Here is a 25,604-nt window from a genome sequence, read left to right on the forward strand (position 1 = left end):
GCGCAATGAAGGAACGGGTTGTCAAGTCTCTTAGTCCGGGCTTTAAGTAGACTGATTGTTTCAGAGTTTCTAAGTTACCGTCCAGTGGCACCTGACCTAGTGGGCGAAACTAAGTCATGGAACAGGTGTACTGCCACATCTTCCCTCCTCGAATTCAGTGTTGACAGGTCAAGCACGTTACGCCTTCCTCCCAAGGAAATGATGCGCAAGGCCCGGCGTTGGACCCTTTCGATGGCCAGTTCTTGCTCCTTACTGCACCCGACCAGTAACACATGTCCGAATTCGAGCACTGGCCGGACTAGCGCCAGATAAATCTGGATTAGGTCGGTAACGCTGGTGCCTTGTTTCGTTAGTAGGCGCAAATAGTGTAGTCTGCGCGATGCCTTACTGATCATGGAGGTAACTTGTTTATTGAAGGTTAGGTCCTTGTCTATGAGGAAACCCAGTCCCTTATTATAATTAGCACAGTCAATAGGTGGCACTGGTTGACCTCCAAGAGTGATCGTTGGTAGGATTGGGACCGATCGACTGAAGCAGATCTGGAGAAGCAGGCTCTTCCCACCGTTCAGCGTCATCTTGTTGTCCTCTGCCCAGGATTTGAGGTGAGATGACTCGTCCTCTACAGTTGTGTCCTGGTCAGCTAAGGCAACGTCCTTGACAGCGTGACGTCATCGGCATACCCAACGTTCATTGTGTCACTGTGTGCAGTGGTGCGCGTGCTCATGAAAAGAATGAACAGGTAGGGTGAAAGAACCCCTCGCTGTGGCACCCCCGACGTTAGAGTGCGCCATGAACTAGTCTCGCCGTCGATAACGACCCTCTGCCGGCGGTTCTGGAGGTAGCTCTGCATGCCGGCGGCTCTGCATGCGAGGGCTGGAGTGGATGTCAATGACCCGCTGCAGAAGCCGAGCATGATCCACACGATCAAATGCCTTACTCATGTCAGCAAAGATCACTCTGACCAAGGTTGGCTTGTTTGAATCTACCGCAGTAAATCACGTTTGCACCATCCGAACGCCAGTGTATCCATTATGATCGAAAGCTGGCTGGGGTCCGCGCGGACCCCAAAAGAAAATCAGATATAATTTTTTTTATAAATGGTAGAAACGGAGTTTTCTGCACTGTATTGAGAGACAACTTTGTGAGTGACAATTACCTAAAATTTCAGGAAAAAATCTTTAGAAACAAAAAAGATATTACAGAATATATAGTGCTGGGGTCCGCGTGGACCCCAGGTGTACTGTTTAGGGTTAACAGACTTCAGAAGGCACTTGGTCTCCCCAATTGAGCACAGTTCAGGACCAGGGTCACCGAGTGGTAGAGGGAACATGTGGAGTGGAGCACCTTGACACCATGCCTCAGAGAAGAACTGGCTTTTGCTGCATTCGGCCGAGCTCCCGGTTTATACATGGCCACCATTTGCGTGGGTTTTCCCGTTTTAACTGCTGAATGCAGTTTCTGTAATGCCAGCTTTTGGCCTGCTGGACCACAGTCTTCACTTTGTTTCTCAGCTGTCTCCACAAGGGCGACTTTCGGTGTCGCTGGAATTCCTTTGTCTCTGTGAAATGGCTCGTTTCACCCTCTTTCGTCATCCAGCTTTTGTCGTCCATCCGAACCGACCTAGTCTTGAGCGGAAAGTGATGTTCCACGAGACCCGTAATGATGTCGTAGAAACTTATCCTCTCTAATCCTTTCGCACCTCTACTAATGTTTGTTTCGCTATTGAAGGCGACACATATTGCATTTAGTGTGTGTCTCGTTGTGTGATTCTAGGGAAGTCGGTCTGGGAGAGGAACACACTTTACCTGTTGCCGACTCCCCTTAAAATGTTAATTCTGTAAAGCTGAATACATAAAATGAAAATAAAATGTAAAGATTGTTTTTATTTAAAATCAATTAAATTGAGTAATTGTTTTGAGATGTAGGCTATTCGCTTAAGCAGGTACTAGGAAAGTTAAATTAAAATTTTCTTTTTGTTAACATATTGACGACATAGCATTTGTTTGCTTCTTATAGCCTATCGACAGCAAATATGTATAAGAACTAGAGAGGTAACATTTGCAAAGCAAATGCATGAAGTTTACCTTCGCACGTGGTCTACTCTGTTAATTCTTACTTAAATACATGCATATATATGGTCAGACAGGAGTCTACATGCAAATCCCTCCAACAATATAAGATTGCAACATTATGTAACCCAACACCAGTTACCATGGTGACAGACGTCAACAAATAATATCATTGGCCAGGTCAGAGGTTAGTGTTTGGAATGGAAGAGGAAACTGAGTAAAAACAATATGTTTTCCGTCGGTAAACATGAATATCTTATTAAAATACAGACACGGATGAGTGTGTGATCAACGGAGGACGTGGACCATGTGACCAGATCTGTACCAATGAGCACGGCAGTTACCGATGTTCTTGCCAGGCAGGATACCAGCTCGATGTGGACGGCGTCTCTTGTTTTGGTTAGTGTTTAGGATAACAATAATCCATTCACTACTTTAAACTTGTATAAAATAGTATACGTTTCTTATTTGGTTCGTGTTATATGTAAGGAGCATTGTCCTTATACCAAAGTCTTAAAAGCATTATTGTTTCACCGTAATATTTCTACACAATCAGTAAGTCAGGAGTTACCCAGGTCATGATGGCATTTGTATAGTTTCATAAGTATTATAAAATTATTAAATTGCGGATGATGTAAAATGAGACTTTGCCATACATGTGTGAATAGCGTTGTAATGTTTTTTTTTTTTTTTTCTTCTCGTTCATTAGATATAAACGAGTGTGATGAAGCCCAACATGACTGTCAGCAGACGTGTTTGAACATTGTTGGCAGCTTTACATGCATTTGTGACGGCGGTTTCCTCCTGAACCCAGATGGGAGGACCTGCTCAGGTACAATTGTATTATACCCTATCTACTGATAATGTCTCTTTACAATACTTCAGCCGACTATCTATCATACATATTAAGTTTAGAAATATGTTTTGTCTGAACATCTACGTTCGATCGGACAATGTTTAAAAAAAAAAATCCAGTAGGTTTCTTCGTGTCGATTTACTGGATTTTTATCAATGCAGTTTTTAGATGGCATTTGGTCTATTGGAGAGCAACTGTTTTTGGAATAAGAAAACAATTATTATTTAACCAGCGATCAATACGCTCCCAAACGGGAAGTCATGCGACTCGGACGGCCTGTCAGCTGAGCACCTGAAGCATGTGGGACCTCGGCTAACCACTTTACTCGCTATTTTATTTTCGTCCATGCTGAGGCATGGCCATGTCCCCTCTGTCCTACTGAAGGTCATCATTATTCCAATAATCAAAAAGCAGAACTTGAACCCTTCTATCAGGAATAATTATCGTCTCATTGCTATTTCCAGTCCGATCTTTAAATTATTTGAATACCTCCTGCTTATTTGCCTAGAGAAGCACTTGGCTACACCTGCAAATCAGTTTGGTTTCAAAACACACCATGGAACAGACTTGTGCATTTTCGCCCTAAAGGAAATTATTTCCTACTTCAGACGCCGAGCTTCGCCTGTCTTCGTCTGTTTTCTTGACGCTTCTAAAGCGTGTCCCCCAGGGGAGCCTTTTGTCCCCATTATTGTTCAATGTTTATGTCTCCGACCTTAGTGCTAAGTTAAACGCCGCTAATGCGGGCTGTTTTATTGGAAATTTTGCTGTGAACCACCTCTTCTACGCAGATGACTTGTGTTTAATCTGCCCCTCAGCAAAAGCTGTACAGAAACTGATTAATGTCTGTGAGGCCTTCGGTAGCGATAGTTACATGATTTTCTGTGCCAAAAAAAACTGTATGTACTTTCCATGTGATCGAATTGCTCTGAACGGAATGCCACCCGTCGTGAAGTTGAACGGCAAACCCTTACCGTACGTCTCTTCGGCCACCTACCTCGGCTTCCGAATCACTCCCGACTTTTCTGATGACGACTCTATTCGTAAACAAACCAGGCATATGTACACAAAAGCTAATTCACTTATCCGCAAATTTGGTCACTGTTCTCATGCGGTGAAACGCACTCTGTTAATAGCACACTGCAGTGCAATGTATTGTGCTCAGCTTTGGTCCAGCTACAGAGCAGGAATCATTCATAGGCTACCAGTTGCTTACCACGATGGTCTTAAAATCCTACTGTCTCAGCCTAGGTGTACTAGTAACAGCGACCTATTTGTACAGTCGCGTGTAGACACGTTTGATGACAGGCGTCGGAAGTTGTTGTGCTCTTTTGCTTCGCGTCTCTTAGCGTCTGAGAACGCAATTGTCAAACTGCTGCTCCGCTCGGAGACCTTCTGCTCCAGTCCATTCTGGGGCCATTACTGTAGACTGGTCCGCCCACCATAAGGGCTCGACAGTCTTTTATCTATTTGCACTCACTTAGATGTTTTATTTTAGATGTGTTTGTGTAATGTTGTATGTCTGGGCTATGGACCATTGAGCCTGAAATAGACAATAAATAAATAAATAAAATAAATTAATATATATGTATATATATATATATATATATATATATATATATATATATAGATCTTTCCTAATCTTAAAGCAAACCCTTAACAAGAATAAGACAACTTTAAATCAAACTAAGAAGACATATCAACACCTAAAGTGTAATTTTAGTGACAAACATATTCCTTAAAATATGCAAATGCGTCCGCTGTCTCCGTTGTTTCAGTTTCGTACAATTTTCATACCATTCAGACATCAACGAATGTGCCGGTAACAACGGAGGCTGTGAGCACGGATGTGTCAACACTATGGGGAGCTACAGCTGCACTTGCCAAAGTGGGTACGAGCTGTCAGGATCTACAAGTTGCATCGGTTAGTAGCATGAAAATCATTGACTTTTTTGTACTTTAATTATCCTTTTTGAACTCTGTATTCACTCAAACACCATTTTTCATGCATGCAATTAGGTGGGTATGTTTCATCATTGTGTAAAATGTAATTTTATGTTTCTTTAAAATTCTGTTCTGGCTATATGATGATAGGATGTAAATCCTTTCTGCTCCTTTCTCCTTTCAAATCATATATGACTAAGATTACGCTAAAAAGTGACGCGTAACGGTTTGTGTCCTGTGTTCTGTTTTAGTATTTATAATATTGATGGTAAAAGGTCAGACATTTCATGTCGAAAACGAAACCCCTTTACGAGTTTGTTTGTATATATGTCTTTTAACATCTAATAATTTTTACTGATATTGGCTCATTGTTAATTGAGTTATCCTAGAAAGTTCATGCTTTGTCCAGTCAGGTCAAATCTGACGCCAGCATTTGTAACACATGTGAGTCTTCACCTGTACATAAGGTCTCGGACCGGAGTTTTTTTCACGATTTTGGATCCGGCGGACACCCTCAGACCGAAGGGCTATAACTCCGCCAAAAAAAGTACGCCGGGAAATCTCATTACAGCAGTCAACGGAGGTTTCCAACCGGCTTCCGATACAATTTTGGTTATTGTCCGTCGACTCTATAATTTGGGTAGAAACTGTAGTTAAACGTAAATTTTGGATACGAAAAATGTAGTTTTTTTGCAGTTTTTTCAACGGACCTGCTTGGAAAAAACGAATTTTCCCAGGCTAACGGCTTATATGCTGAAATAGCTTACTACTTCCTGTTTCTGAAAAACAGAAAAAAAATATAGGTTGTTGCGATAAGTTTTTCGCAAAATCCGGTGACGCGAACCCCTAGAAATTCCACATAGAACGCAGCTATTTGGGTCATCAGGCGACAAACCGCATCACCCTTGCTCGCGGACTGATACCAAAAACGCTTCGCTGGCCTTCCAACTTCACCGCGCCGAAAAACACTACAATCCCAAGGCTTTTTGATCAATTCAAAACCTAGTTGAAAATCTACAGCGATCGCCGAGCTATGGGGAGCCAAACCTAGCGTGACAACCTCGCAGATCCGGCGATTTACTGCGCACTATTTGGAACCCTGGTCAGAATTAAACTCCGACCCGGAACCTTAAAACATCAACAAGTTGAGTCAGAAAACTCAAAGATTGTGACCCTTGACCATATAACATCAACAAGTTGAGTCAGAAAACTCAAAGATTGTTACACTTGACCATATAACATCAACAAGTTGAGTCAGAAAACTCAAAGATTCTGACCCTTGACCACATAACATCAACAAGTTGAGTCAGAAAACTCAAAGATTGTGACCCTTGACCATATAACATCAACAAGTTGAGTCAGAAAACTCAAAGATTGTGACCCTTGACCATATAACATCAACAAGTTGAGTCAGAAAACTCAAAGATTGTGACACTTGACCTAGTTGGCGTTGGACTCTCGGTCAATGGCATCAACGTATCTGCCTGGAGGCATCTTGCGTGAGGGGCATAAATTATGATAATGAGCAGAAATCATTCACACCTAAGCATGTCAAACTGTCCCTTATAGATACATTAAACTATACATACATAAAAATCACAGAGTCACAAATAAACTGTATTCGTGCAACACATTTTGGTATTAATTTTGATCCCAAAGGGTAGGATTCGTCCCAAAAAAACATAGTGGTTGAAGGGTTAATCCTTAACTACCGTGTGTTTTTGCGACGAATGTTTTTTTTTCTGCCGCAGAATGCCAAAATAAATTCTAAAAGAAAAAGGTGAAAAAAATAGGAAAAAAAGGAACGATGAAGAAATAAATACAAAGAGTCTACTTTTCACCACCCATATTCTTTAAGTTCAATACTCATTTTTTCAACTTCTTGACCATTTAGATTTCATTTCATTGCCATTTTTTCGCACTCTTATATCAGTTTTTTTTTGTTCCCATGGGATAAAATCCATATAGCCAACATTACCAAACGGATTACCTGATTATTGTTTGAATGTGACAGGAACCATGCACGTGAGTCCAGGATTCAATACGGGAATACAGTATTCAACCACCGGTCTGACAAATGACGTATAGACCAGCAGTAAGTCCTGAACTAATACATTGGATTTTCCCCATCGCCTTAAAAGAAAGAGACGGCTGTTACCTGAATGAAAAATGGAGGTATTGTTTTTGGTGCGTCTGTGTGTGTGTGTGTGTGTGTGTGTGTGTGTGTGTTTGTGTGTGTGTGTGTGTGTGTGTGTGTGTGTGTCTTTCCGCACATTGTAGTCAGCATAACTTCATAACGCCTTTATGGATTGTGATAATACTGTGCTTTACCAGTGTGTCTTGGTGGCGGGATGCATGGGGGTTGTACATAGTGCAGAAAAAAATTCAGACAGCCCTCTTGGTAGGCGTTTGGGCCTAACTGAGATCCACAGGCATTCCAATTTCTTGTACAACTTACAAATGATTCTACCCCCCCCTCTCCTCTCAGTGCGGCTTCTGGAGAAGAATTAATAACCATCCACATTCAGACATGCCTCGATCATGACAGGAAAAACCCGGGTCTCTGTCACGGGTGCAATTTCAAAGTCATAATGTAGTAGTATCGTCTGGAATTCCTCTTGTTTGTTGACTAGTGATTGAGGGTTACAGAGCAAGATGGATGGTATGTGTTTTGTAGTACGCTGCCTAAAGTTGGTCTGTACTTTCTTATTATCTCGCAGAATGGAATGGGGCAGCTGTAGCCGCCTACCTGATGGTTTGTAATGAGTGCTATTCACCAATACATGGATTGGTCTGCATGGCTTTTTTCCCACCACGACATCCTCAGATTATTAAGGTCATAAACAACCTGACGTGCAGGCCCGCGTGCAACCAAGCGCTGTGGTGTCTCCTGGCCGATCTATAGTACACGACCATTATGTGGACATTCAGGCCGTTGTGGCCAGTACCAGCTCGTTATTCGTGTGCAAACACTATAACTAATATCAGCACCTATTGTCTGACAGGCCTTATTAATAACAACTAAAAAATCTAGCAGAAACAACCCCAAGCTTTGCGACGTAAAGGACAGAAATACCGACGATCCCTCCCTACTCGGTGCACGTTGGCACATGTTCAGATAGACGAGCGTAAAGAAACCTGCAAAATCCCTGGTTTTAAATTCCAATCATCCTGCCGAGTAAAGCATACACGCTTTATTGTTCTTCACAGATGCGCGGTTGAAATCAAATTCCATGTGTGTATCTTGTTGTAGAAGTTGGAGGGAAGTTTTTGCAGACGCGGCCGAGGAATGCTGTTTTCTTTTGCTGCAAGAAGATTTCTTTTTTAAATTAATGGAACACATCTAAATTATCATGACATATCCACCCTTCAACGTATATTGATACGAATTGACGTGAAACATAACTGTGTCACATAATTTCTGTACAATGGCACATTTCATATCATTTGAGATGGATTTGAAGTACGAAATGTATTGCAAAGGAACCTTTCCCCTTCACACCGTGGAAATAGACTCTTCTATTTCCCAAATATGGCGACGATGCCGTCCGTTTTGAAGGTGACACAGAAGACATTTGTTTTAGAGGATTTTCTTCAAATTAGTTCCTGATTTTGTCGGTTATATATGTATCATAGCTCATTATCATTTTATTCTACCGCCTATTTAACAATTTACCAATACCATTGGGTATATAATTTTCTTTTGACACACCGTGGACAAGAAAGTTAGAATGTTAGGTTGTCAAGTTTTCAGAGTTCAGTCCTGTCACACTTGACAGGCAAAGCAATAAACGGCTTATTCTGGCACTTTGCACCTGTTAAAAACCATTTGTGGACAACAAAGAGGATTAGCGACTTCACAGACTCCGCGCAGGCCAATGGAGCTTGTCTGGCCGACTATCTCCCCTGGCCAGCTACATTCTTTTGGGGCTGATTTCTATTCATTCAAAGTTCATCAACCTTATTAGAGACAAACAGAGCAATGGTGTTGTTTCTTTCAATTTTGAAGTAACGTGAATGAGTGCAAGTAATATAGAAACATTCTACTTAAAAATAACATAGAAACATTCTCCTTAAAGAAATAGAAACTGACAACTGCGTCCCAGGAGCATGTGACAACGGCGGCACATGTGTTGATGGTGATAACACATTCTCCTGTGTGTGCTTACCTGGATTCAAGGGAGAGAGATGCCAAACAGGTGAGTTTACCACACACCGATTTTTTTTTCTATAAAGAATAGGTAATTTTTATGTTAGATGTAATTGGTATTGAAATTCGGGCCACGGAAAATGTATAAGTGCAAATAATCCGAATGCCTTATTAAGATATGTTGCAGATAGCAATATAGAGACATGTCGTTTTGCTTGACCAACGTATAAAGGCATGTTTTTAGACTTGATGCTCGTGCAAGCATCAATTACACTTTGGCAATAAGATATGCTTGTTTCTTTTTTATAAATGTAATTTACAATTTGCCTATATGTTTGTTCATGCCGAGTGCCAATTTTCTACAAAGACTTCAATGTGAGTCTGATCATTAGTGGACATAGGATACAATTCATTATCAGCAACAAGGTCTGAAAATTAATAGGTATACCAGTTAACTAATATCAGAAGACAGAGTGAAAGATACAAAGTAACATCGCTTTTACTGTTGACTTACCCTCATTTCTTTTCGCCCAGCACCCTGTAGTGAAGATTACGACCCTCCCTTGAATGGTGGCAAAGCCTGTTCGGTGACAGATGACACGACAGGATCCATGTTCTGTACTGTGTACTGTCGGGACGACAAGGAGTTCGCCATAAGACCTGCTCAGGTCTACACGTGCTGGGCTAATGGGGGCTGGTTCGCGGACTCTGATCCCGTGGTAGGCAAGAGTAGCCCTTGGCCGGACTGCACAGGTGTGATTTTAATTCTTATGTGTTCAAGATCTCGGTTGGGTTAAGGCGGCCTAGGCTTATGTGAAAGTAATATTCTATACATGAATGTCATGTCACTTTTGATAGCCCAGTTACACCGCGACCAAACTTCGCACATTTTAGTTGTACTTAAAACGCATTGAATAAAGGGTACTTCAGTTTTTCTTCACCTAAATTTTTGGTTAAAGATACCAATTTTGGCTAAAGAAATAGCCGTTTATTTAATGAATTTACGCGCAGGCGGTAATAACACCGTCCATCTTTAATTCTACAAGATGAGAGCCATGCCCATACGGGTTATTTCTGTCCAAGGTTTTTTTGTTTAAAATGGGTATTTTTTTTTTTTTTTTGCGTAAAGACTACGAGAAACAGCTATTTTTGGCAATTTCTGTTTTGAAAAAATCGTCCCAGTAAGAAAACATCCAAATTAATGCTAAATAGCATCGGATAAATTTTATGGGCTTTATGCCAAGTTACACATGGTTTCTAATATTAATAAGACCCCATATAATTTTATGTAAATTTATTATTAAATATGCATAACTTATGCTAATTTGATGACGTCATTGGTCTAAATCCAAGATGGCGGACCATATCATTAAAACAGGTATATACAGGTTATTTTCTTTAAAATTTCATCAATACTTCCATTTCTTAAAAAAAAGGTGTATATGAAGGTCTTTAGTATGTTTACATTATATTTAAGGCTTTATCCTGAAAAAATATTTTTGAAAATTCAAGATTAATGATCCAAGATGGCGGATAGCTTAAATATGCCTGTCGTCATTTTTTGACGTTAACGGCGTTGCTATGGGCAACATAAGACTTAGTACACCATAATAATCTGTCATAAACACTTTTGGTAAAGTTATGTAGTATACCATTTAGTTTTCAGTTTATAACCTATGTAGACGGTTTGGGCCAATAAAATCACATTAATGACGTCATAATGACGTCAAATTACGTAAAAACGACGTAAACATTGTAGATATAAATTTTCAACTAGTACACCATCATCTAAAAATTTGGTGGTCATACTACATACCTGTCGCGAGGTCAAATGAGCCCCCCCCCCCCGTCCCACCAAGCCCCAAAAAGCCCGGTCTAGGTAAGGTTAATAAGAAAGTGATAATACGCAAACATGGATTACTCTAAAGATCAATTATGTTGTTTTCAGCTGCGCGTAAAGCCGTTTAAGTCATACTTCGTCAATAAAATGCGTAACAACGCGGGTTTACAGGGGAAACATACGAATGACCGCCGGTAACTCCAAATTCGAACACGCGTTCTATTCGAATGACGTCATGGACAACATTGTGGAACATGATTTGGGTTCAAAACATGTCTGTGGCCATCGTGCAGACACCATGGAAAGCCTTTGTTTTTTTCATACAAAGTGCACAGTTTAAGAAGTAAGTTACGTCTTCACCGAAGTGCTCCCTTACGAAATCACAGAGTTGTTACATTAAAAGGAAAAAAAGGAAGGGTTAGAATAAATCAGAACGTCTTTTAATATGAAATTTATAGTATCAACCGTACTACATCACAAATCAACTTCAATATAATGGGTTTAAACGTGTTCCTTGGTTGAGTAAGGAACCGCCAACTCTTATTAAACCATCGGATGGCAGAGTAATGGACAGTTTATTGTGTTGCTTTTAAATTAAAACAGGAAGATACCGTCCAGGACGCCCACACATGTTAGGAGCAGTCCATTACTTCTCCAGCATTGACTGTCTCAACAGCATGGGTGAAATCATCTCCAACTTCCAACAGCTCTTCAGTCAGCTGCCATCCTTTCAACCTGGTGGATCGATTGCAATCGAGCTTGAGAACATTGAAATAGAATGCGGGGACACATCAAAGCATCAAACCGCCGGAACAAGAGGGCAAACTTTCGTCTCAAAACCCAACAAATCTGCAAATGGCTTCACAGTGAGGTTTAAGGTAGTTGCCAGCAGCTCTCTGGCACCAGAAAACATCACCCAGCTTGAGCAAACTAACCTCATATATGCCCTGGACGATATCTACTTTGATATCGAAGAAAAGGTTGCAAACCAGCAGTTCGCCTTGAACATCAACGGACAACTAGCCTCTGTTGGCACAATCGACATTGGATTTGCGGAGTTTGACCTCAACTGCACCCAGGGGCAACTGAGTTTTCAAGACAGCTTCGAGGCGTATTGTCGTGAGTTAAACTAAAAGATTGTGATGGTTAATTATTAATTCAATTCATGTGTTTAAATCATTCCTAGTTTATCTATCAACAAATCTAGACCATGGCACGGATTCCATCGTCTTCCGAGACGGAAGGATGCCAACAAGTTTAAATTATTTATTGATGTCTAAAAAGCTAAAAAAAAAGAATGAATTAGAAATTGAACACAATTTTAAAAGATTTTTAAAAAATGAATTAATCTTGAACGAATTTCAAATAATCTTGTTCAAGAAAATTTATGACCACACGTATTCCAGTTGACTGTCCCCGCGGCACGTTCCATGACCTGACTACGGACACCTGTGAGTACTGCCCTGTTGGTGAGTACCAGGACCAGCCGGTACAGACGGACTGTAAACAATGTCCTCACAACACCTGGTCAGTGTTTTCTGGATCAAAGGAGGAGGCCCAATGCATGTCAGGTGAGAATGATCGTAATTGCCTATTAGTAAGCAACATTACATGCCGCTAAAACAGAGATTTTATTGATTGTTGCTTTTCTTTTATGTTCTTTTAAAATCACTAAACACTAAAACAAGTTTACAAAAAAACATTTAGTTTGCCTCGGAAAAGACGAACTGTGCTCCAGCTGTACCCACGTCAAGGGACGGCTTACGTGCAAGGTAAGACTGACTCGCAATTTCCAATCTTCACATTAATCTTTAAGTCTTGCTATAAAGTAACAGATGATCATGGTTAATAATTCTTTAAGTTGACATCAAATTTGCGGGTTTTTGCAAGTACGCAACATTTCATTTCATATCATATCGATGACATGGCTTTTGTGTTGACGCATTAATGCATTAAAACATAGGGTGTTCATACACAAGCTTGCCGTTATAAACTGAGGACAAAAAGTGGAAATTTTGACTTTGTTGATTGAACATTAACTAAACATTTTCATTGCAGTGTGAATTTGGCTGGGCGGGGTCCCAGGACGGACTTACGTGTGGACTTGACAATGACCAAGACGGTTATCCTGATGCGCACCTGCCGTGCAACGATACCAGGTGTAATAAGGTATGCATTTTGCATTTAAACTTGATTTTTCATCTCCCTCTCTCTGTTATCCTTGTCACTCGTTAGCTGAATGTTTTGTATCTTAAATCTTTAGTTATTATGGCTTTACCACTATGTGGTGAAGTCATATTGTTCTTCTCCTGCCATCTTCTGCGAACCTATGATTTCGGTCGTTAATGAGCAGCCTTTGTATCCTGAGATTTACATGGCACTTATTCCAGCTCATTTTCACGTAATTCTTGATAATTTGTGGAAAAAAAATACGAAAAATTATCAGCGCGGCGGGTCCACGCGGTCTCAGCCGTGGGCGATTTATGTCCACCATTTGATACTCTGAGTTTGTTCCGATTCGTGTGATTAAAACAAAAATCTCACATAACTACGAACTAGTTGAAAGAATGATAGATGCATGAATGTCTTTATATGATTTAATAAACAAAAATCCAACGCTAAAACTGCCAGACATTTTGCTCTTCTTTGTTGGAACAACGCAAGCCGGAGCATTTCTGTGTAATTGGGCATCTGTGTACCATTATGTCCGTGATAATGCACGTCTTTTTATTTTCACCTCAGCAGTTTCTATATCGAAGTAAATGCATATTTTAGAAACATCCCTACTTACACATGAACATAAAACTGTTAATTACAAATGTATGTTTCAGTATATCCGAATCCAAGATCGCTATCTTTACAAATTGTACCATTTTTTTACGATCAAAATTGTCCGGCATTGCTGGGCGCACGTTACAAAGAGCCCCCCTCCTAATTGAGTGCTCAATTTCAGGGTATTGAGGGATGTATTGCGGAATATCGCGGTTCGTTTTTTTTCAAACAAAAGATAGCAATTCGCATATAAAGTTAGGCAACACCGACCTAATTTTATAGATTTTATCCTCTGAAGACCCCCGAACTAGTGCGCGCGGGCGAATAAAATAAAAATCCGGCCAAAAATAAAAATGCTACTAAACCACAGGAATACAGAGGCAAAGCTGGTATTGTGAATTTGCGGCGGAACATAGCAACATATACGACAGGCCGGCACATGCTGGCTTTTTTCGGATTTATGAATCGACACTGTACGTATGTACTGAAGTCTTGAGTCGTGGAGCTTTGGTAGCCTGGGTGCCATCCTCCTGAGTTACCACCGGCTCCGTACTGTCGCTATATAGCAAGCTACCATGGAGTAGCCAGGCCAGAGCCTCGGATGACGTGATCTTTTTTTTTTGTTTGTTTTGAGAACAGACGAAAATCAATGCGCGCGCGGATGTCATCCATAAAATTAAGGAGGTGTGGCCTTACAAGATAAAAATGTCGGATATTTGTTAACGAGGTGAACTAATTTGTTATTTTATGTTATTCGAAAATTGTCCACACCAGATATGAAAACTCTTTTGGCTATTTTTTAATGATGTGAATTCGAACTGTGTAATTTTTATGCTCTAGGACAACTGTCCAGGTATCCCTAACAGCGGTCAGGACAACGCCGATGGGGATGAGATGGGAGACGCCTGTGATGATGACATGGACAACGATGGGTTCCTTAATGTTGAGGTAAGTATAAAATATGATACCCATCGCTAACAAAACTGTCCGGGAAAACGAAATTAGCTCATATATGTGAGGATGTTAGGGGCCTATTAGCATCATGAATGGGGGGGGGGTGAGTCTAGCCCTAAGAACAACGGCAGTAGATGAAAAGAAGGAATTGGCATATTAACTGACGCCTGTAGGTTTGAAAAAAAATAGTGAAATAGTTTAACAACAAAACATGGCAACACACTTATTTAGAAACAATGTAGATTTTTGTTGTTGATTACTCCTTGAAGGACAACTGCCCACTGCTAGTGAACGTAAACCAGACGGACAGTGACGGTGATGGAGTGGGTGACGTGTGTGACAACTGTCCCACGGACATCAACACTGACCAACGGGACACTGACGGGGACGGTGTGGGGAATGTGTGCGACAGTGATGCCGACAGTGACGGTACGTTTGACTGTCGCCACATTTCATATGTCCTTAAGTTTATTTAGTTGTATTCTTTTATTTTTAAAAGGTACTTAAATAAGGGTGTTAACCCATGACATACTTAAACACACAACATCTAAATACGCCATGACAATACAAATATGCTTGAGGCGTAACAAAATGGACGGTGTACAGGCGGTCACTGAGGTACTCGGGTGCGACTGTGTGGAACTCCTCGCCACCACATGTTCGAGCAGCCCAGTCATTGGGAACATTTAGAAGTATGATAAGGGACTTGGACTGATTACGGACTGATGATTTACTATTTATTTTTTTATTATATTTTGATTTGTATTTTGGTTTGATTTTGTATTATATTTTGGTTTGATTTGTAATCCGTGACCCCGCCCTCACCCTCGACCTTGTTGAAAAGCAGTCATATGTATGTACCGAACAAGCTTTCGAGATTAAATAAAGGCTTACTACTACTACTACTAAACGATAACGATTTTTTCAAGTAATTTTTGATCAATGACATATAGACGACATGTGTTTCTAGGGATTATTGACACCCAAGACAACTGTCCGTTCGTGGCTAATGCTCAACAGGACGATACTGACGGAGACGGGATCGGAGATATTTGTGACAACTGCCTAACTGTTGCAAACGTGAATCAGGTTAGTTACATCATCTGGGCGTAGTAACTTCCGTATTATTCATGTCAAAAATCGCAAACATAACAAACAAGGTTTTAAGAATATTTGTGATTTAAGTGCCTAGATTTAGCGGGAAGTAAGTTTTTTTTAAATGTTTCTTACTGACTTGATATTTGTTTCCATTATATCCAGTTCGATCTGGACCAAAATTCTATCGGTGATGCCTGCAGCGACAATGCCGACAGGTATGGGGTCATTACGATCTAACGTAAGTCGTTTCGTCCTTTTAAGAAAAATAGAACCATTCATCTTAACCATTAACTATAGTTACATTCATGAACAAATATCCAATGCTCTCCTTTCGACAGCGATGCAGACGGGATCCTAAACTCCATGGACAACTGTCCTGACATCCCCAACAGTCAACAACTGGATACGGACAAGGACGGGGCAGGTACGCTTTACATTTAGCATGGCCTAGGAAGGGTCCCTTTAGGCAGGGCCATGGATTTATTAGAATAAGAATTACTGATATCGAGAATGAGCCACGGTAATGCCACTGTCACAAATAGCTGAAAATGGCCTCGGATACATCTGTGAAAACATTTGTGACAAGCTAACAGGCGTCGTTAGGTTTGAAATACTTGTTTCATCAGCATAAGCTATCTGCTTACTTCATCGACAAATGATTCAGTTTTGAGAATTCCAATTAAATTGTTGACCATACCTGGCTTTGTTGAAATCTTAAGGATATATCCGTCTATTAAAAAGGAAAATGAAAATAGCTCTACTGTTGGAAATTCGTTTTTTCCTATCGTCAAGTATAATAGAATGCACTATTGATGCTATAATAGATGCGTCCTGACTAGATGTATTACAAATGACTGTATTTAACCAAACTGAGTATATTTTGCAGGGGACCTTTGCGACGATGATGACGATGGCGACACTATACTGGATGACGTGGACACCTGCCGTCTGGTTCCCAGCCCGGACAATACAGACTTTGACGGTGAGACAATTTCCACACTTTTAAGGCGTTGTAGTTAATTAAATGCCGTATGAAAATTAAAAAAAATATGTTAATATGTTTCTAGACTTGTGGTAGGTGATGTATGCAGTGTTTAATTTAAAAAAAATGATAAGATCCTGCGTCCAGCCATCGTAGTCCAATATCATAAATCCCCATGAACATCACGACATCGGCTTCAAAATACTAAATACAATGTTACTATGTCTTGTTTAAGGAGACGGAGTAGGCGATGTCTGTACCGGTGATTTTGACATGGACGGCGTGCCTGACGCTGATGACGTGTGTCCTGAGAGTGGGGTCATCGCCCGTACGGACTTCAGGAACTACCAAACCGTCAACCTGGCCGGTCCTGGTAGCCAACTACCCGATCCGGTTTGGGAGGTCCTTAATGAGGTATTAGCAAGATAAGGAAAAGCATACCGATGGTTTTGATGCCGATTTCTGTTGGTAGAGCATTGGTTTCTGGTGGGGGCAACTATTTTATGCCTAAGCCTCGGACTTTCAGCATACAACACGAGGATCGGGGGTGGAGGGGTTGTTTGGGCGGTGACTGTTATTATGTACGCCGACTACATTCCAAAAGGGCAATGGAGCTGCTGCCATTCAGTGCTACTCATGTGACCTTAATACTACAATAGTTATTGGAATGTTAGGTTTGAACTACTAACACCAGGGCATGCCCCTTATCTTCTTTAAAATGTATAATAACGTACAAGAGCCATGGTTTGACATATCATTAATCTTAAAATTAAAATTTAAATCTGTTATTATGTGTTGAAATACAAGAGTTGACACTAGTTGATGATCTCAACCCACATTATCCATACGTTACTGGCAAAATGAACGCTAAATATCCGCACTATTCCATTGCTTGCTTAAACCAAACTTAAAAATAATTCCATATATGTTACAGGGGGCTGAAATCGTTCAGAAAGTGAACAGTGACTCTGGCATTGCCCTAGGTAGGTATACTTTGAAATTCCATACAAATGATTTCCTCAGGATCAAATTTTGATAACGCAACTTCCGGTTTTGATATCTCGCGATCTGGACATGCTAGGGTCATGAAATTTGGATGGAAGGTAGCTCTTGTCCTCAGGAAGAAGTCACGTGAGTTCGACCCCCCTAGCGGCTTGTTCTGGAACTGCAGGGTGGTTTCTTTAAAAATCTTCGAGAGAGGATAACTGAACAACCGTTTGATGGATCATCATGATTTTTGGTATGTAGGTAGCTTAACCCTCAACAGTACACCTTCCCGGACTGATTAATCTGTACACCTGGGGTCCGCGCGGACCCCAGAGCAGTTTTTTGCTAATTTTTAGAAATTATTAACATGCTACCAGCTCAATTGTTTTGCAAACTGATGTGGGAACCTCTGTGTCCACATTACATACAAAAATCATACATTTTGAACTTTTTCTATTTTTTGGTGAAGAAAAGAAGACAAGAAGAAATACCCGATTTTTAAACCCATTTCAGACTGAAGGGGCTTTTGAGGCCCAACTTTGATCTCAGATAGCGGCTAAACGGCTTGCGCTAGAAGTATCAAATTTGGAGACCTTTTCTAAAATGTCTCTGGAAAAAAGTTCATATTAGTTTTATACTAGTTAGTTGATGTTTTTTTGTGTTGCCATGGCAACGGGTAGTTTTTTTTAAATAGAAGTAATTTTGGTTTAAACATAAAAATTTTCTGAGTTTTATATAAAATTACACTTCTTTTCCAACATTAATAACATCTTACATAATCAAATATAAGTTAAATCATTTAATATGCATAGAATATGCTAATTTGATGACGTCATTGGTCAAAATCCAATATGGCGGACTATATTATTAGCTCTGACGTCATATGACGTAATAATTACACCAAAGTTATTAACATTTAATTCTATTACTACACCATTCTCTGAAAACTTGGTAGACATACGATGAATGCATAAAAACATATAAAAACGGAAATAAGGTAATGTATAAGAACGCCAGTGTATCCATTGTGATCGAAAGCCGGCTGGGGTCCGCGCGGACCCCAAAAGAAAATCAGATATAATTTTTTTATAAATGGTAGAAACGGAGTTTTCTGCACTGTATTAAGAGACAACTTTGTGGGTGACAATTACCTAAAATTTCAGAAAAAAATCTTTAGAAACAAAAAGATATTACAGAATATATAGTGCTGGGGTCCGCGCGGACCCCAGGTGTACTGTTTAGGGTTAAGTGATGCTTGACATGATTAAAATACAATTATGCAAATCAGGATCTAATTTCCATAATTAATGAGGAAATTCTATAAATCTGCTGTATTCCATATTAGGGCTATAAAAAACACTTTAGACATATGTAATTGAGAACGACAACATCATTGGTAGATATTGATTATGTTAATGAAGACCTAATTTACATAATTAATGGCAAATTGGTACAATTTTATGGTGGTAACTGCTGTGAATTTAATACTTGTCATACTGTCATAAGTTCAATTAAGGCGAACATCACTAAACATAATTTATTCAAATCAGGACCTCATTTGCATAATTTATGAGGAAACGCTAGAATAACCTTATTTCTTAAGATAACCCTGTCATTGGGCGGGGAATATGATCAAATGATATAATATATGCAAATGGACTCTTATAATTTGCATATTGGCAGTAAAAAATGTATAATTCGTCAGCTTGGATGGCAAACATGAGTTGGCAAAGGTATGTCAGAGGTTATACTTGCATATAACCAACAATATCATACGTTGTCCATGTTAAATGGTAAGGATTTCACCAGTGTGTTGTATGTTACTAGGTAGGGGCTATGTGAATAATTTGTATTACAATTTTGCTAATGAGCAGGATTGTAAATGTGAGCCATTTATGTGATCACCACTATGCATAAGCTTTACGAAAGCACTAAACATGTCATGGAGGTATGAGATTGTCGAACTCTAGTTTAAACATACCTCCCAAAGCCGTGTGTGATCACTCAAACAGGGTAAATCTAGTTTTGCGTTTTCGCTAACGGCACTGAAACACGCATGGGCAAGGGTACTGAAGGCGATTTTTGTCACACAGGTCCGAACTACTTTGGCAACTTGGACTACCGTGGGACTTTCTTTGTGAACACCCAGGTTGATGACGACTTTGTGGGTTTCGTCTTCAGCTATCAGAGCAACTCTCGGTTCTACCTGATGTCCTGGAAACAGTCAGGGGACAGCAGCGGTGGACAGGCGGGGGTACAGCTGAAGGTGAGGATTTTTAGTATGACAACTGAGTCTGAAAAATAATATTTACCGTGGAAATACACTGAGATAAATTGAGCTGCAAATAGAAATCTGTACCTGCTATTAAGCTGGTGTAAATGATAATCTAGATGCTCATACTTTTGTCTACGTATCGATTCCACGTGCACATTGTGTCAAAGAGATAGGCGGAAGTAGACCCGGAGGGAAAAATAATTTCTTTTTGCAGTGGCCTCTTTGTAATAAATCAACATGATGTAGAAGTCCGTAAGCTTTTGGGCTATCATTTATAATATTGCAATGGCCGATGTGCTTAAATATTCTTAAGAAAAGTGTTTTTTATCACCAGTTGGTGAACTCGACTACCGGACCTGGTGATGACCTGTCAGTGGCTCTTTGGAGGGGTGAGGAGGTCCCCGGACAGGTAAGTCGTTGTTTTTGATATAATTACAATTCATGTATTAAATAATGAATATCACGTCATGACAAGAGATGTAGGACTGAAACTGTAAGTGAAGATGTGCACAACTCTTTGCTTACGTAGCATGTGCCTCATTGTTGTGAACATTTAATCAGATGAATGATTTTTTTTCATTTAAAACAGTACTTGAAGGAACCACAAATAAAAATTTAATATTAACTGAATTATGCTCAAATATAAATAAAGGTTTGATAACATTCCCTTCCCTATTCGAACCTCAGACCAAGTTGCTGTGGGAGGATCCCGGCAAAGTGGGCTGGAGCTACAACACCGCCTACCGCTGGGAGCTGAAGCACCGGGTGGACATCGGGCTCATCAGGTAACGTGCAGTACACTTTTGACTTGGGAGGGGCTTCCGACGTCTACCCTTGTGACTTGTGCTGTATGGCCACTAATTTTTTTCAGTAGATTAAGTATAACTTACTCGAAACAATAAAAAAATATTGTTTAAAACTTAATACAGTCACTAAAACAAGGTTAGCTATCAAAATATCCAGATCTGCTAAATACTTGTTGTCCAAGGCAGCAGCGTTCTGACCGACACTATTGCACGGGTCTTTCCGCGGCGTTAGATTTTTTTTTTTTTTTTTTGCTTTTCAATGCAAGATGACTAATAAATGCGATATACTTTGATAATGTGATATCATGTGATATCATTTCATCATCATTATCATCATAAGAATTCCTGAAACTTTTCACTATAAGGAACTCTAAGTTGTTTTACTCTCTGATCTAATGGTTACATAAGAACTCGAAAGCTGGTCCTCATATTTATCTTCGCCTATAAGGTTATGTTTACATCATCTATTCAGGTAAAATAAGCTCGCACCTTCTTGTTTCAAAGTCTGATTTGCCTATCCTTTCTCCGTCCAGGTTCCGGCTGTACTCCGGCAGTCTCCTTGTGGTGGACTCCGGTGACGTTCTGGACGCCTCTCTCCGCGGAGGCCGCCTGGGGGTGTACTGTTACTCCCAGGAGAACGTCATCTGGTCTGATCTCGTCACCAAGTGCGATGGTGAGAAATATTCCATGTCTAATGGCAAACTCCATGCAGGAAACATAAAGTTAATCCCTTTAACGAACTAACATAAACATTTTCTTCGGAAAACATGTAAAATAGATATAACTTTGCAATTCCTGTTTTTATTTTCAAATATCTCTTGTGCATTTATATCGAACTGTTGACCTAGTAGTCGTCCTCAGAATTGTATTTTTCCCAAACCATGTGTGCGCAATTTCTTCCTGAACACTTCTTTAAAAATGCAGGCTGATTGCAAATATTACAATTGGATTTATGTTTGTTGTTAATTTCTTTCAGACAGCACTCCATCAACCTAACTGGTGACAATCATCCTGACAGGCCTGCTGAAGATGTGACTTCTTTAAGCTCTAATCCTGTTTGTTGACAGGCTATACCAATTGATTTACTCCGATAGAAAAGCCGGTCATTGCTTAGAATACGTAGTATTCTTATTTACCCAAGACGTAAGAATATATACTCAAGAAAGTACACAATAAAAACACCTTCAAACACCTAACTGTGTGTCTTTTCTTCTAAAGCGAGTAAGTCGTCTCTAGATGTCTTACACATTATGATTCTACAGCTTCCCTACGCTTGTATTGGGCATTACTTACTTATCAAACCTTATATCAATAACAATACTTAACAGCCTGTTCATTGGGAATAAATATGTCATCATATTTGCGTAACATTACGTTAGCAGTTTTCAGCAATGTCCAGGTATATTACCATGACTTCAGTGACCAGTGACAAATCAGCAATAATATAAGCAATAAAAGAAGTAACATTATGCTTGTATTCATTTGCAACAATTAGCAATTTTTATACATAAATTTCATCATTTCTTATTTCGTAAAATGGGTGTAGTGCAACTGTAAAAAATGACGGATTAGAAGGATATATAGTCCGCTTTTATTCCTAAGTTGCCAACCCTATAATTAGTCCACTCCATGCATACTTCTAATCCTTTATAATGATATCTAGCATAAAATACACGTCTCACGTCATAAATGGGATTATGGTGTTTCTAGAAAATAAGTACAGCCGCTCTTAAACTACATATATAGTATAATTAAAAAATGCATAAAGAGACACTGTAACATTTGTTTATATATGACAAGAAGATTAAAAAATGGATCATTTCTATTTAATCGCCAAAATAACATATTAAACACCTATGAAAGAAATGATTTCTCAATTCATATTGACAGATTCATGTACATAACAAAATGTAACATAAAAGTTACTTTTTTTACATTCGGTGAGAAAGTGGTTGCTAAGGAAAAAGTGGTTTGCTCCCTAAAAAAAGAACTGTAATTGGCCCTGACAGCAGATTACGGTAATCTTGCTTTTTCTCTTTACTTTTCTCGAGAAGACGGCAAGTGGTACAAAGCAAGCCCACAGAGGTAAGTCAAAGCTTAACTTCATTTCTGGACCGGAGATTGTGGAAGAGGAAGGACATCCAATGGAATGCGAAACCTTTAATTCAAAAGCAAACAAGCATCTAACCCATTGCGACTGTTGCAGTAAATGGCTGTGCCTACAAAGCCGCTACTACGGAATCAGTACAGACTATTAGGAATGTTCCTAGTATATCTTGTGGTTTTGTTACTCGCCATGGGACGCCATATTGTCTGGTTGTCATTGTGCAAGAGGTCAAATTTGTTTCAACGCTATGGATGATGTAATGGTTGTCACAATAAAGGTTAGTACGGTTTCCGGACCCGGCAAACATGAGAAACAATTGCTCGTGTTTGATGACAAGTGTTGACAGTCTAAAGTGCCGTATTGTAAACCAATACATATGATGGCAAAATCGGAAAACGATCAAATGTTCCCTTTTCACCTGCCTTGATTCTTCCCTATTGTATATGATTTAGAGTCTGGGGAGTATGTCATCCATATAATTTACTGTGGCTTATTACAAGCTTGGTTGTTCTTTGTGCAATAAAAATGGTCACTAACTCTACTCAATGTAACGATCTCAATGGCATTTATAACTGCAATTTATGCACTATCCGCAAGAGGTCCCTTCGTGCCGACCTTTGCAGAAAGCTCTAATAAAGAGTGCACACCAGACAATGGCTTGGATACCAAAATCTTACTACTTAAACAAACATTCTTCTTATATGTTATTTACCCGGAGGTTTTAATGTAAAAAGGAAATGATGATCAACCTGAAGGCACGCTTTTTGGACGCATTTTTAGACTCTAGTTCGGACTCTTTTTAGACTCTACTTTTTAGACTCTACAGCAATTCAAGGAAACTAACGTGACATATACAAACGACTATATAGCATGGCGATGTAGACTTGTGCGGGAGTGGTGTTGAATTTTTGCTGGTCGACGCGAGTTTTGCCGCGGAGGGAGTTAGACATGCTTTTCTGGCGGATTGTCAGTTGTGTAATAATTGTGAATATTTGCGCTTTAGATCAAATAAGTTAATTAGATGCACGGGAATGACCCCTGACCTCACACGACCCGGAAGTCATCTGTTGTATTGAAATCAGAAATAGTGGTAGTGGTGAAGCTCACATACTCGAGCACATCTGAACTTCTTCCACTCACTCACCCGTGGATTGTCATGTTTTACAAAATTAAACTTACCAAGCCCATTCCGCCTCTTTTTCTCTCTATGGTAAGCGTTGAGTGGGAGTGCAGATAATTAACTCAGAAAACGTTCAAGATGAGATTCTAGTACATGTTTCGTACTAAAAGTATTTTAGTAAAGGACACTTGGAGTAAAACTGAGTACAAAACCTGACGGTGTATTGTAAAAGCATGTGATTAACCTTGGCCTCGGTGATGGCGGTGCCCCTCATGAGTTCGTAGTAGCCGTAGAAGCCACCAATCTTTAACGGTGCACACCCCAGTTCTTCCGCGACAGGGTCAGTCCGTTGTAAAAAAAGTGACAAAGGGTTTTGAGGGTCCAAGTTTGAGGTGACATTTCTTGTAAACTGCCACGAAGTATCATTAAACATTAACATGGCTGAAGAGTGTAAGAAATGGTGATTTTGGGGTGGAAATTTCTTTTGGCTCCGAACCTTACTTCCGGGTATCCTTGCGCGCCAAGTGTAATCCGCCCGTTTGACCTAGTTTTCGCTCTGCGGCTTCGTAGGGGTGGATTTGCAACCCCGTGGACTGTTTAGAAAATTACAGTACTAGAATTTTCTTAATAATTTACTCAGGTATAGTCAAGGCTTGGGTCTTTCTGCCAGCATCAGTCATTTCTGCCGGAAAATTTTTTTTGTGGAATTATCCAACGTGAAAATTCGCAATTTTGGGCATTAATTTTGGAGTGAAAATAATGATTTTTCCGTTGATTTTACCAAACTTAACCCTATCTTGACCGGGGGGGGGGGCTAAAAGTGCCCGCGGCAACTTTGATGTCACATAGCGTCTGAATGGCTAGGGCTAGAATGACCAAACTTGGTGACTTTTCCTAAAATATTGTTGGCAACAATTTTTTATCATTGGAATAAGATAATAATTTTTTGTGTTGCCATGGCAACGGGTTTCTGACAGGCATTTTTTGCTAAATTTAGTAATTTTTGTTTCAAGAATAAAATTTTATGGGTTTTATGTCAAGTTACTTATGGTTTCTAATATTAATAACATCCCATATGAATTTGTGTAAATTTTATCATTAAATATGCATAATTTATGCTAATTTGATGACGTCATTGGCCAAAATCCAAGATGGCGGACCATATCATTAGAACAGGTATATACAAGTTATTTTCCCTAAAATTTCATCAATAGTTACATTTCTTTTTCCAAAAAAGGTTTAAATGAAGGTCTTTGGTATGTTTACAATGTATTTTAGGCTTTATCACGAAAAAAAACTATTTTTGAAAATTCAACATTGATGATGGCGGATGGCGGATATCTTAAATATGTATGACGTCATTTTATGACGTCACCGGTGTTGCTATGGGCAACATAAGACTTAGTACACTCTAATATTCTGTCATAAACACTTTTGGTAAAGTTATGTTGAATACCATTTAGTTTTCAGGGAATAGCCTATCTAGACGGTTTTGGCCAATAAAATCCCACTAATGACGTCATAATGACGTCATATTACGTCATAATGACATCAAAATTGTAGATATGATAAATTTGAACTAGTACACCATCCTCTGAAAATTGGGTAGCCATACGACATACCGTTAGCGAGTTCTGAGGGGGGGGG

General features: G+C 39.7%; 1 protein-coding gene across 1 annotated transcript; it reads left to right on the forward strand.

Annotated features, from left to right (window-relative positions):
- The first annotated feature begins 848 nt into the window (after positions 1-848).
- Positions 849-21,916, forward strand: LOC109475273 (cartilage oligomeric matrix protein-like). Its single transcript, XM_019775878.1, has 23 exons — positions 849-966; positions 2,340-2,468; positions 2,779-2,901; positions 4,727-4,846; positions 8,946-9,065; positions 9,551-9,769; positions 11,460-11,975; positions 12,263-12,427; positions 12,564-12,628; positions 12,915-13,025; positions 14,469-14,576; positions 14,852-15,011; positions 15,553-15,671; positions 15,843-15,895; positions 16,019-16,104; positions 16,567-16,662; positions 16,898-17,076; positions 17,597-17,645; positions 19,743-19,915; positions 20,259-20,333; positions 20,612-20,709; positions 21,264-21,403; positions 21,707-21,916. The coding sequence occupies exons 1-23, from the start codon at positions 849-851 to the stop codon at positions 21,724-21,726; spliced, it is 3,042 nt and encodes a 1,013-aa protein (XP_019631437.1). The 3' UTR covers positions 21,727-21,916.
- Positions 21,917-25,604: the final 3,688 nt, after the last annotated feature.

The sequence above is a fragment of the Branchiostoma belcheri genome, unplaced genomic scaffold, assembly GCF_001625305.1.
Source record: "Branchiostoma belcheri isolate BF01 breed outbred unplaced genomic scaffold, Haploidv18h27 scaffold103, whole genome shotgun sequence".
NCBI lineage: Eukaryota > Metazoa > Chordata > Leptocardii > Amphioxiformes > Branchiostomatidae > Branchiostoma > Branchiostoma belcheri.

Coding starts and splice junctions, on each gene's coding strand:
- LOC109475273 (XM_019775878.1), top strand. CDS start 849: ATGCCGGCGGCTCTGCATGCGAGGGCTGGAGTGGATGTCAATGACCCG. Junction 2,469..2,778: donor GGACGGCGTCTCTTGTTTTG/GTTAGTGTTTAG, acceptor CTCGTTCATTAG/ATATAAACGAGTGTGATGAA. Junction 19,916..20,258: donor AGGCGGGGGTACAGCTGAAG/GTGAGGATTTTT, acceptor TTTTATCACCAG/TTGGTGAACTCGACTACCGG.